Source organism: Ambystoma mexicanum, chromosome 8 (assembly GCF_040938575.1).
Source record: "Ambystoma mexicanum isolate Mex_15411 chromosome 8, UKY_AmexF1_1, whole genome shotgun sequence".
NCBI classification, from domain to species: domain Eukaryota; kingdom Metazoa; phylum Chordata; class Amphibia; order Caudata; family Ambystomatidae; genus Ambystoma; species Ambystoma mexicanum.
Window position 1 is genome coordinate 436,288,474 of NC_090929.1, and position 14,077 is coordinate 436,302,550.

Consider the following 14,077-nt stretch of genomic DNA (forward strand, 5'->3'; position numbering starts at 1 on the left):
CTGGGGGGCCCAAAGGATGTATGTGCATGGGGCCCAGACTATTTAAAAAGGGATTAAGATGATTGTTTTTAATATACAGTATAAGCATATGGCCTACTGCTTACATTTTCTATTAAAAGCAGTCAATGAATCCAAGAGCCTGCCCCCCACATCCTTCTAAACTGAAATAAGAAATATATGTACCATTACAAATGATGTATTTTATGTACCATGTATTTCATAAAAGTGGCAAATTGGAGTTCATTATAGGATGACTGGTGCACCAGGGCAGAAAACCTTCAGTAAACCACTTGTCAGAGAAGATCCAAATAGAATACTTTATCAAATGGGACCTTAGGTTTGAATGATCCTCCATCAAACACTAGTCCAATCAACTTCTTTTGGGAAAATAGTCCAAGGAAAAGTAATTTCTATTCTCGTAATGGAAAGTTTTCAGCAACATGTTCACATACAGTTCACTTCAAGAGTACAGCTGATTCAGAATCCTTGATTCCCACTGAAGTAAATCGTTACCGAACATTTCGAAAAAAGAAATGGTAGATTTAATCGAATTTCGGCTGTACGAAAATTTCGTACAGCCGAAAATGTTGACCCAATATACCATACGGTACCATTGTAGCAAACAAGAGGAGCGGGGGTGTCCCCCACACCCTTGTTCGCTACAATGACAAGAGGGGTTGCAGAGGTATCCCCTGCTTGCTGTACAATAAAGTTGAAAAAAATAAAGAGGACCCTGCAGCGCTGGATCCCGTGCTGGTTCCCATTCACGTACGTGAAGGGAACCAGGCGTCGCAGAGAGATGGGGGAGTCAGGCCTACGAGGTAAGTAGGGGGCGGTGGGGCATCGGATAAGGGCATGTCACTGAAATCATGCGTGATTTCACTGCGTCATGCCTTTCGAATTCGGAATTATCGATTTCGAAATTACGCACTGCAGTAAAATCACGTACATCCGAAGTAAATATCCAGCTTATTTATATGCTTCCAGAACCGGTTTAACCATCCACTTAGTAAACATGTAAACTTTTCTTTTATTAAGGGCTTCATTGTAATTTGTGTGATGAAAAGCTTACTTTCCAACACGTGTTTCTAAAAAAAAAGGGGGGGGGGTTCTTCAATTCCTTGCCCTGCATGCAGCTTTGAAAACGGATATACAGATAATCGTGCCTTGGCCGCCCTCACTCGTCCTCTCCTGTAGATCATGATTTATATGAACTTTGGGTAGTGCATGTCTTAGGGTTCACTGCAATCAAGCCCTTTGTATGCGTGGTTTTCCTTCGCCATAATATATTCAGAACTACGAGTCCAATATTCTGTGATTTGTTTCGTTTAAAGAAATATGAATGATATACGTGCAGCAAAAAAAAAAAAAAAGATACGCCCAACGAGACAAACACGTGCCTTGAATTCGATGCTGGCCTTCCCTAGGGGGTGGACAGGCAGTCTAATGGGCAAATTAAGATTTCTCCTTTTCTAAGCGGCAGACCTAGCATGCAATCGTAGATCCATTTGAGTGGGAACCACCCCCAAGAACAAATAATTGGGGCTTGTTCCACCTCTGTAGCGGGAGACTCGTCCTTGGTAAAAAAAGGTTCTGGTGCGCTCATGGCCCACCCCTGAGCACTGAAGTAGCGTATGCAATCATGCCCCCGAAGAGCTGCTGTTGTATAGTGCCATCAGCGCCTAGCCTAGCATACAGAAGAGAAGGGTTTTGCATCACCGCCCTCCCTCCGGCCCCTGGTGTTTTGAACCTTTTTAGGTGAGAAAACTCCCAGTGTTCCTCCATCTTCACGAATGGCAACGCCCATCTCAGCAAGCAACGCCTCTCTGAAAAGGAACACAAGAAAGTTAACGATGCACATGAGGCCATGCACGGTATGCTGGAAACGAACTGCAGATAAAATAGCACTACCAGCCATTCCCAAACGCTACCCCCACTTGCAGCACGTTTCGATCTATCCCTGTGAGCGATCACTTCTGCCCTAGCGCTAGCTACTAGAAATCTGCTTTGGACATATCAAGCTTTAAGCTATCCTTATTCGGCCTAAATTCTACTTTAGCACTGCTCCTTTTCACTTTGAATTACACCCTAGCCCCATTTTCAGCGTGTACCATCCCAAGTCACGCCGACTGCTGGTGTAGCGTATGCCAATGACCAAGTCCAACTACCAGCATCCTCTGCACCATTTTCACTCTTGAATTGCTAGCCCCATCCTTGGCAGGGTTCACACTTATTTTCCCCCCCAACTCCTGCGTCCAGCTTTTCCCCCAGGAGGCCCTGAAATATACTTCTCTAGCTTCCACTACAGCCTCCAAGTGAAGCATGGCATGGAGCCCTGCAAAATCTTCCACCAAACAAAGTCAAAAGCAAGCGAGCAGGCTCACTTGAATCCAGATTAAGGGTGTATACGTTTCTTTTTAAATTAAGGACCCAAACTCTGCATTTCACCTTTTTCATAAAGACATTGACCAATAAGAACCACACAGCAGTGCCTTACAGAGCAATAACATCAAAAAAGGGTTACCCAAAATCACCACCAGTCAGTATTAGGAAAAGGATTCATCAATCATAATTGTAACATTTAACTGCAGGCAAGAGATACCAATAATGAAAGTGGGCAACGGATTAGGAATACTGAAATTGCAAGGTTTTAGCAATAATTACAAATAGGACAGTGCGGGTACTGTAGCACTTAATTATTGTGAAGAACCTGAGGGCATCCTTCCATCTACTCCCCTTGGGTCTTCCAGGGAAGGGCCATCGCTATTGGATTCCCCCAAACATGGGGTGTATATGCGAGGGAGGATCACCTGGGTAGAGGGTCGTTGGGCAGTGCAGGAAAGGTGCCATTAAGTGAGGTATGGCATCCCACTTTGCCTTATCAAAATACATCCTACCTTCCTTCCACCTTTGTAGGTTATCAGTCTTCCCCATTCGTATGCACTCCAACTGCTCCTTATGCATATCCCTTTAAGACAGGGATGAAGAAAAGGCAAGTAGGAGTGATGCACGCTACCCTCTGTGCACACCACTTTGGTACTGGGACGAGGAAGAGGACTGCAGAACATTACTATGGTCAGGCATGTCCCAGTGACAGAAGTAATCATGGCCAGGCAAAGGACTTGCACCTGCAACCAATTAATGCTTCACAGGTGCATATAAAGTGACCAAGAGAAACATTGGGAGATCCAGCTGGGCAGGAGAGCAGGGCAATCAAACGTGGAGCAGGCAGACGAGGGTCTGGAGAAAAGGGCACCGACTACTGCAGGGAAGCCGAAAGGACGCCTAGGCCAGAGTAGGCCGCAAGAGGGTCAAGTCTCACATCCTCCACGACAGCTGCCGGAATGCCTGGAGGAAGCAAGCACTGCTCGCCAGAGCTCCCCGAGAGGGAGAGAAGCAAGCTAGAACCCGATCGGAAAAAAAAGAGCACCTAGAGGAGCGGCCGCACACCGATGAGTGACAGGGAAAGGATCACTCAGGTCGGGGCCCTCCAGGGGCATGGTGTGTGTAACGGCAGACGCCGGTCTAGTAAAAGTATGCCACAAGTGGGTCTGGAGACCAAATGTGAATTATTGAAACACGAACGGACAGCAAAGCATTTACTGAATTATTGGAATCCAAACTAATGTAAGAAAAGTACAATGTATATAAAATACTTCATGAGTGAGAGGAAAGTGAAGAAAAATTCTGAATGCATTGAAACCAAGTAAAATGCCTTTTCGGAATTGTGTGAAAGTGCATATCAACTCTAAGCAATTAATGAAAGCCTGGGAGGCGAATCAAAATCAGTTAAGCGGCATTATGGGATAGTGTGAAAGCAAGGTGGTGACAAAAGAGATACCACGAATTAAAGTGTGTGAAAGTCACATGTTAACAGAGTTGAAAGGCTGTCAAGGTAATGCAAAAGTGCACATGGACTAATGACACAGTTACAGAAGGAAATCTGTGTTGACAAGGACGTCTAAGAAAGTCATTGAACACTGCAAATAACCAAGGGTTATCGGTTGCGCGACCTGTGATGAGTGAACCCTATCTAGAGCAAACCAAGAAAGGTCAAGAGGCTGAAGTGGTTATGCCTAATAAATGTTCAAGAGCATAAAGGGAAGGCGGATAAAGAGTTGAACTAAAGCCTGTAAATTAGATCTGCTAAATAATTTGAATTGACTGTGAATTGAAAGTCAAGAGAACTGTGTTGTCCTTGGGGAAGGAACCCTGGGGACACTTTGTGGAACTGTGTTTTACTTGGTGAAGGGAACCCAGAGCACAATTTGTGGATGTTGGTTACATTTTTCTAAAGTCCAACTGGTGTTAGACTTCATAAGATTTATCTCTTGGTATTAGGGACCCAACTCTGTACTACACAAGTCGGTAGAGTGGCTGAGCAGCCAGGCTTATCTTAGGAGGGAGTTATGTGAACTGTAGAGCAGTACACAGAAATTAGTGCATAAATAGACCCAAGAAAACAAAGTTATATTAGTCGCTGGTCGCGGCTGCGAGAGGGGCTTCGAACCCGAACGGTCCGAGGAGGCCGCCGGTGTAACCTGCGTCTCCTTGGGCGCTGATGCATTCTTCGTCTTCGACGAAGAAGAGCTATGGGTTGTGTGTTTATGTGTTGTATCGTGTGCGTCAGTGTCGCCGGGGTGTTCATCCCCATAAGCAGGGCGTGAGCCGAGCCCGTCGGGGCCGGGGACAGACGACGAAGAGCGCGAGCGCTCTTTAGAGGGGTGTACGACTTCCGTAGCGGAGGTCGTGTTATCACGTTCCTCGTCACTGTCGGTGGTAGCAGCAGCGGGTGAAGACCCGGACTTCGACATCGCGTAGGCCGCCCACCTCTTGACCCTACGGTCTTTTAGAGTCTTTGGCTTTAGAAGCCGACAAGCCGAGCAACCGTCCTCTTTGTGATCGAGGGGCAAGCAGCGGTTACACCGTGAATGCTTGTCCTTCCAAGTAAACTTGCCCTTACAAAGTGGGCAAAACCTAAAGGGTGTCCTCTCCATAGCCGAGGCAATAAACCGTGATAACTACCCCAAGGGAAAGGAAGGGGAAAAGGAAAGGCATTCTCAGAAAAAGAATCAGATGTCCCACGACCCCACTCTCCCTACTGTATTAGGCCTGCGAGGCCAGGCCACGTGTTCGGCAACGCCGAAGGATCTCCTCCGCTCGTCCCCTCCGTCGAAGATCTTGCTCCGCGGAGATAGCTTCACAACTGCGTCGAGGGAGGGATCGATATATTAAATCTTTAAACAGGAAAAAAAACGACCACAGGTCAAGGAGATGGAATCTGCAATGTCTCTCGAGGAGCTCCGCGTAAAGGCGACCAGTAGCTGGGCGGAAAAAAACAATCTGAGGGACCTCGACGCGTGAGGGATTGTGGGTACAACACACGTCACTATAGGGATAGTATTTCAGACACGCCTTGACGACGTCCCTTTTCGACTACGAAAAACAAAATGCAATACTCCGCAGTGACCACTGGATGTCGGACCTATGCACAGCATGTGATTCTAAGCAGATTAACAAGCATCAGATATATATTTACATATACACAAGGCACACAAGAAAGTCTAAAATGCAGCAAACATTGAATTAGAAATGGAATCAAATTATAGAAGGAACAATAATGCAGGTGAGTAACCTTTCATATGCCTTACATATCCAGTGCACAGAGTGATGTCAGTTAAGCTCAGTAAAAGCACTGATATGTATCACCTTTGCAAAATTGAGTTTGGAGGTAAAGAAAGGTTAGACCGAACACAGTTAGCAACTGTTAAATAACAAGTACACTCTGCCAGAGGGATTTAGGCAGTCCGTTTCTTAACTAAAAAAGTGTTAACAATTAAAGTTTATGGAGGAACCAGCATTGCCAACGCCAGTAGGATCAAGAAGATGGACCTTTGGCAAACCAGCAAAGCCACAGTCAAATGGAGAAAACCAATTCTGTTGAAAATCTTTAGAGAACGTTAAGTAACCAGTCGGTTGCTCTTGTAGAAAATACAGGAGTTCAAGAGGAGCCTTCCTGATAGCACACAGGCTGTAAGGCCTGAACAGTGGAGTTGTCAACTCTCAATTGACGAAAACAGCACTCCCAAAGTACAGGAGCACCGAAAATGGCCTACTGTAATTCGAACCTAAGTGTCACGATGCCTGCCCCCGGAAAGCCAGACCAGGCCCAGCAACCCCGGAAGCAGGCATCATGCCACTTGAAGCATGCCCAAAAACCCCAGTTAGGGGCTATTTGGCTACAGTCCTGGCGCCTATGGCGCCAGGCTCATAAGAATAAAGTCAGTCCTGGCGCCATGGGCGCCAGGCTCATTACAGAAAACTTACCTGATGCAGACCATGCTGCATACCTACCTGATGCAGACCATGCTGCACGAAGCCACAAGCCAAATGAGGCTTAGAGGGACTATTTTACCTCAGGGACTCCTTTCCTCTCGGGTGGGGCTGTGGAAGAATACTTACCTGGAACTTCTTCCAAGGCTATTTAAGCCACACCCGGACAGCCACACGTGCTTCGCGTTATTCTGCGTGCTGCAGCGTAACGCTCACCGTGTCTTCAGCAGCTCCAGTCTTCAGCCACACCCGCTTCAGCCCTGGTACACCTGGAACAAGAAAAGGAGAAAAAGAGATCAGAACAAAACCCTTACCTGAATCCTTGATCCAGCACATCGTCAATCTGGAAGAGAGAAGCCTTCACAGTGCCTCGCAGCGCCGCGCTGAACTCACCATCCGGGGCTGCATTCCTTTACTCCATCGCAAACCCAGCATCTCCAGGCCATTCTTCAACACCTGGGGGAGACAAGAACAAATAGGTGAGCAAGGGCAATACAAACCACCCCCAAAGACTTACCTGATTACCACAGGGGGGTACTCACCTCATCTCGGGTCGGCGCAGTCAATCCTGCATCACCGCCGCACCCCGGCCCCTAGGGGGAAAACAAGGACAATACAACCTACCCCCAAAGACTTACCCGATTACCACAGGGGGGGGTACTCACCTAATCTCGGGTCGGCGCAGTCAATTCTGCATCACCGCCGCACCCCGGCCCCTAAGGGGAGAACCACAATAGACTTGCCAGGATCTTACCAATTGCCACTTGGAACTCTTCTAGTGGTTTAAATCTGCAACCTGCAAGGAATCTGGCAGAGTGAAGATCAGACTTTTGAACTCTTACGAACGATTGGGCTTTAGAGTCAATACTGGAACTCGCCAATTCCTCCACGCCAGTGAAGTAACTGGTCGTCTACGCGCCCCTGCGCTCGACGCAGGCTAGAGAGCTCATCTTTCCAAATCATCAGGTGAGATTAAGAGCGGACTTCAGGAGTGTCCTGTGGGCAGACAAGGGTTGTGGGAAGGCGGGTTAACGCTCAGATTACGGGAGGTTAATTCCCCTTCTCCATTGCAGAAAGATATTCGTACGAGTCCAACAAACGAAGCTAAGTGGGTCTGTCCAGTCTGTCATCTCAGCTCTACGTGTTACTCTGGTGGAAGCAACAGCGGGCCAGTCCAGATCGACGCCCCCGTGGGAATCAGGTGAGCGTAACATTAAGCCCCACAGTACCTGAAGAGTGAAGTTGAAAATGTAAATGATCGCCTTCTGGATGCAACGATAAAGACCCTGATCCCTGCTCCTTGGTTCTGGTGACGAAATTGGGGACCTTCACTGGGCTTCTGCAGCATTACGAGGGATAAGGGGTTGGCCGCAAGGAATTTAGCGGGTCTTTGTGGTTTTGGTGTCTTTTTCTTAGATCCAAGGAAAAATGAATATTGCCAGTCGGATTCTCTTTGATTCCTCGATCCTGAAATCTAGTGAGGTGACTTTTGGTGAATCATTTCTGCTTCTGGAGGTCCACATGGATGTATGTACGTATTTTAATTTGTAGAGCGCAAAGCCAGTAAGGCATCTGGGCGCTAAGGGGGGGAGAGAGAGAGAGAGAGAGAGAGAGAGAAGAGAGAGAGAGAGAGAGAGAGAGAGAGAGAGAGAGAGAGAGAGAGAGAGAGAGAGAGAGAGAGAGAGAGAGAGAGAGAGAGAGAGAGAGAGGACTGGAGGGAAAAGTGGGGAAGGAAACCAAGGAAACGGGAAAAGATTAAGCAACAAACAGCATGGTCTTTAGTGGTTTGCTAAAACCCTGAAGGTCTGGGAGATTATGGAGTGCCTGTGGGAGCTGGTTCCAGAGCTTCGGGGCCAGGAACAAAAAGGAACGGCCCCCTGATTTGGATTTGTGGAAACGCAGGACCTCAAAGAGATTTTTTTTCACTTGAGCAAAGCCTACGAAAAGAAGTGTAGGCTTTAAGCTTCTGTCGTAAAAAGATAGGGACGGAGAAGGGAACGGCCCGGTGAACAATGCACAGATTCTTAAAATAGATCTGCCTCCTAACGGGCAGCCAATGGAGTTTACTTAGTAGCGAGGTGATGTGCTCAGATGTGGTGGCCCCCAAGGCTACGCGGGTTGCAGCGTTCTGCAAAATCTGAAGTCTTTGAATCAGATAGTCTGGTTGTCCTAAATATATCCCATTGCAATAATGAATGGATCCCATTGTAGACAAAGTGACAACAGTGGCATGGCAGACGGGAGGGAGAAAAGGCATGATTTTCTTAAGCAGTTTGTCTGTGAAAAACTGCACTACAAACTGAGGCAATCTGAGCCTCTCTGGATCCTGAGAGAAACAATTTAATCCCCAGGCTTTTTACACAGGGGGCTGGGTACAGGAAGGATCCCTAATGGCTCCGCCAGAAAGAGGAGTTCAAGAACATACTGGGACCAGGGTGCCAATGACAAAGACTTTGGTCTTGCTGCCATTCAATTTGAGGCTGTTTTTAGCCATGCAAATTGAGACGGCAGATAGACAGTTCTTAAGATTAGATGAAAAACCCAAAAGCTGTGAATCAAGATGGAAAAACAAAAGGGTGTTGTCAGCCTAAGTGTAGAAGTGGATACCAACAGATGTTAGATCGTCCAGAGGGCGGAGATAGAGATTGAAAAGCAGAGGAGGGAGAGGGTAGCCCTCGGAACACTGCAGGCGATTGCATACAAAGAAGAAGAAAAAGGATGAAATGAAACGGTTTGCTGAGATCAGATAAGAAAGAAAGAAACCCTTCGAGAGGCTTGCCTCTGAAAACAGCCTGTACCAGCCGTTGAATCCTAATGTTATGATCTATTCTATCGATGGCCGCAGAGAAGTCAAGAAGGATCAAGACACCTACCTCTCTGCGATCCTGACACAACGCCAAGTCATCAAGAACCGAAATCATTACTTATTCGGTTTCCATGGTAGATCTGAAGCCTGCCTGAGAACCATGCAAAAGGTCATTAGATTCAAGAAAAAGACATCTGAGGCGTCACAATGGCTTCCATATTTTTCAGAAAAGCAGGGAGTAGTGCTATTGGGCGACAGTTGTCGGGACGGATCCAGATCAGGCTTCTTTAAAAGGGGAGACACGACAGCAAGCTTAAGCGAGGAAGGGCAACACCATGAGTGAAAGAGTGATTAACAGCTGCTGTGAGTAAAGCAATGCAGTCTGCATCAAGAGATTGAAAAAAGCATAGAGGAATAGGGTCCGTGGGCAAAGCAGATTTAAGATGGAAAAGGGCTTTGGAGATCTGGTCTGAGACTGCCTTGAAATGGAATGAAAACCTAGAGCTTCCTAAAGATTCGCCCCCAGAAAAAGGATCCAGAGTAGATTTGCTAGGGCAACTGTCCAGAATGGAGGACCGAATTTTAATAGTTTTCTCCTGGAAAAAGGTACTAATGTCATTACAAGTTGCTCGAGAGCGAGTCGGGTCAACTAGCAAATGGGCGGGGGGGGGGGTGAAAGTTCTTTAACAATCTTGAACAATTCACAGGAAGAGCAGGTGGATGTTAGAATACGGTCTGCATAGTAAGAGGATTTAGCCGACTTGATAGCTTTGTGATAAGGTTAAAAGGCGGTTTTGTACAGTGCCTCTGCACTTGTCATTTCAGCCTCCATTTCCATTCAGTGATATGTGCTGCTTGTTTGAGGCTCAAAAGGTGAGGTGTGAACCACAGCGCAGAAGGCCTGGGACGTTGAAGAGCAGATTTCAAATGTGTTAAAGTGTCCGCCGTAATAGTCATCGCCTTAACAAAGGCGGGTGCCTGCAAAGTTCAGCCGGATTTGATCTTCGCACGATGAAGCATGGTCCAGATACCCCGGGTATTGGTGTTCTGCAGCCCAGGAAAGTCGCAGGAGTCGGTGGATGGCCCAAATTGAAGAAGGACTTGAGGCAAGTTGGTCTCACCAGCCAAAGGGAAGAAGTCGTCTTTGGCGGAGCTTTCCTGTCGAGGTGAAAACGGGGTCAGGACAGCTGCAGGGCGTCACCAGTGTTTCCGCGGTTGTTGAAGGTGCTGCTGGCGCCTCTGCTCGTTTTCTGCTTCGGATTGTGTGTTACAGTGGTCGACTCTGCCTGTAGTCCAAAAATCTACACCTTATATGTTGGAAGCCATTCCTTCACTCCCATGGAGCTGTCACTCATCTGGGGGTTGGCTTTCCAGCAGGACATCCAGCCGACCCAGGCACATCTACAGACAAAGGACAGAAGTTTCAGGACCCTCCCTCACTTCCTGCCTTCCCAGACACACCAAAGCCTGCCAAAGGCAAAACTCACAAAGGACTCAAATCTACATGAAACGATAGGAGAGCTCACAAGGAATTGACAAACTAAAAAAAAAAAAAAAAAATCGCGAAAAAAGAAGACAAGGGCCATTTTGCGAAAAATGATCACCCATGGGCGCTGTACTGCAGCTGAGAAATCAGCCGTCCAGTAACCTGCACAAAAGGTAGAAAAAGTGTCCACTGCCACCAGCCATTTAAGTTAGTAACTGTAACAAAAAGTTACAGTAGTGGGATAAGGAATTACAATGTAACCCTCCACCACCCCACATAAGGTGGTGTGTGCTGGACCCACAAAGGAAAAGGTAAGTAAGATAAAAGTTACCTTACTACTAACACATAAAAGGGAAGTCCAAGGGACTCCTCAGTGACATTGCACAGAGGGTGCTAGGTGTCAAAAAGCAGCCTGTATTAAACTTATGTAAAAACATATGTATTAAACATATGGAGTGTAGAAAACTCCATAAAAAGCAGTAAAATAAAAATCCCAGTCAGAACAAGAAAGAGTGATGGTAAAAAGTTGCACTCACCCGGGAGATTAAAATCAAAAAATTCCAGAGTCCAGCAAAAGTGCTTGGGGTCTCTAGGGTTAAAGGGAATTAGCACAGAAACTGAACATTCGCCCTAACATTAACTTTGGGAGGGGAACCCTGAGGTCTTTTTGTGGAACTGTTTTGAACATGAGAACGGAGAAGCTGCAAACAAGCCAGGAGCTGGAAGACGCTCAGAACATTATTTTGAACACCGTTTCTTTGGTTGCTGACATCCCTGCACATTGTCTTTAGGTAGGGAAATCCCACCTTAGTATATGGCAAGTTAGGCATTACTCCATCCTGACAAAGAAATACACCATTTTATTTGAGAAAAGTGAATCTGTTGTCTGTGTCTTACTACATGATGCCATTGCACTGGACGTTTTTGTTATTCCAAGTTCATCAGGATAGGGTGGCCTCTAAGAATCTGTTGACCGGGTGGATGCTGAAAATCCATCTTAACAGCAGGGATCACCATACATTATCTCGAAATACATTGTGAGAACTACAAAGTTCAGACATGTTGCCTAGAATGGAGGCCACCGACAATGGAGCAGCCACTATAAATGACCCATTGCGCAACCAGGCAGGATGCAGGAGGCCATCAGACACAGGAAGACGCAGGGTGGGGCTATCCCCTGGGAACGCAAAGCATGCACTCAATGAGGTTTGCGGCGCCATTTTCTGGAGGGAAAGCCCTGCCCAGTCGGGTTTCCAAAACACCACCAAAGAATCGGAGGGTTTTGGATGGCGAGACATTGGACTTCTTGGAGTTCAGGAAGAATCTCATACTGTGCAACAGACTGCATGTGTGATACAGCTGTTTTTTTTTACACCAGGTCTGGAGTGCAGGCCTGAATGAGCCAAACGTCCCAGTAGATGAAGACATGTACACTTTCCCTCATGAGATGAGCCACAATCACTTTCAGCAGTTTGGTGAAGACCATGGGTGGCAGGCAAAAGCAGAGCAGCAGGACTCGGAACTCGTAGTGGGCACTGCCAACCACAAAACACCAGTACTTTTTCTGTGATCAGGAATGATATTTTATTTATTTAATTAGTTCGAATATACTTACAGCCAAAGTCGGCTTTGTATATACACCTCACATCAAACCAAAAACTAACAACCATAGAAAATCACATTAAAAGTATGAATTGTTCCTATCAATATAAAATCCCCAACGAAATTCACATACGATTTTCATACAAATATAAAACTTCACCATATGATACATAAAATTGACATTCCCCTCCAATAAATCATGGCATAAAAATAGTAGGTTCACAAAAAATGATTCCTCTTATCATACGATTTCAAATACTTATATCTAATATTTTCCAGGCGAGCACACGTAAACATTAAATGTTCCAAAGAATCAATAACGGCTTCACCACATAGTCTGCAATGTCGGTCTTCTCTTACAATACTCAATTTTGCACCCTCAATCTCCAAGAAGGATGCATTGTTAAATCAATACATAATGTCTTACTATGTAGCTATTTGGGAATGCATCAATGTATTTGGGAAGAGGTCCCTGTTGTAACAGAGTATTTAAAGGGTCCACTGTTAGCATAGTGGCAAATGATCACTTTCGTCCCAGTTTAATGTGGCCATATCTTTCACTAGAGCAAATGCCGCTTCATTTACAAAAACGTAATCTAATGTACTGGCACTTTTCCCACTTATGCGTGTAAACGCTTTGTATTGGTCTCCAGCACACCGTCCATTCAACATGGTTAACTGATGTAAATACAGCATTTCAACACATGCTATGCCCAGTCTAGTACAAGCTTCCACATCATTAGGGGTTGACGTGTTATAGTCCATAAAGCATTCAAGATCAAATGGGATTTTCGCATTGAAATTCCCAGCTATGACCAAAAGAACGCTAGCATCCACGTTCCCTATCAGTTGCTTATACATCTGTGCGTTAGGGGGATCCTAGATGTTAATTATTATCTCCCTGGGTTCCACTTGATGACAGCTAATATTGCCTGCTAATACCATTGGTGTGTTCCTCTTGATTTCCTTAATTGACATGGATGGTGTACACTGGTAACAAGGGCCCTCCCCCTTCAGTCTACTTTTGGGAACTTTTACTGCTAGTACCAGTATAGTAGACCTTCGATCAACTTCTAGGTTTTCAGTTATCCACGTCTCTTGCAGCATTGCTATACTAAACGGGTCTATATTATCTAACGAGCTTTCGTCTACTGACGGATGCACACGGCCCGAGTGTTCCATGAACATAATATTCTATTGGCATCAGGATGTATTTAAGAAATGGGCCTGAAAAACGTTTGGTAGCGATTGCCAATAATCAACAGCTTATGAATACTAGGACTCATTGCTGGAGAACCCCTTTTATAGTCTGTGCTCTGAGAATGCTTTGCACCATCAACATTTACATTTACTAAATCCTGCTTTAGGCCCAAATGTCCAACAGAGTTCTACCATCTTAACTTGCAATGAATCTAGAAAACCATGCTTTGCACCACAACAACTCCTTCTAAATGATGCACTTGCCCAATGCACAGTCTGCTTACGCTAGATCATCCTTACCACCACGCCCCTCCATTAGTTGCACTGCTCAAATTAAAATCTTTGCCTTGGTCTTCCCACACACCATCCTTACTCAATCCTGTGCTTGCTTCACTCACTGGTTGCTTTGCATCTGCCTTATCCAAAAAAGAACCTTCTTGAACCCCACTCCCAGCAAATAGTGTAAACTGCACACCTTTCCATCCGGATCGCTTCGGTCTTGCGTAGTTTTTCTTCCCAGGTTTCGTTGAGCTCTGCAATGATCTTTTCAGATTCCTGATAAACAAAACCACACGTCATGACAAGCTAATCCATGTGCTTGCAAACAGAACATACCATTGAATGGGCCCACCAACCTGGGAACAGCCCTC

General features: G+C 46.0%; 1 protein-coding gene across 25 annotated transcripts in view; it reads right to left on the reverse strand.

Moving 5' to 3' along the window:
• Positions 1-14,077, reverse strand: part of KIF1B (kinesin family member 1B) — a 2,119,562-nt gene that overhangs the window by 1,660,555 nt on the left and 444,930 nt on the right. For all 25 annotated transcript variants that reach the window (XM_069609972.1, XM_069609971.1, XM_069609973.1 and 22 more), the window contains 2 exons: positions 13,903-13,982; positions 1,751-1,826 (listed from right to left, as the gene is read on the reverse strand). In XM_069609972.1, coding sequence (XP_069466073.1) covers positions 1,751-1,826; positions 13,903-13,982 — 156 coding nt within the window. The remainder of the gene's footprint in view (positions 1-1,750; positions 1,827-13,902; positions 13,983-14,077) is intronic.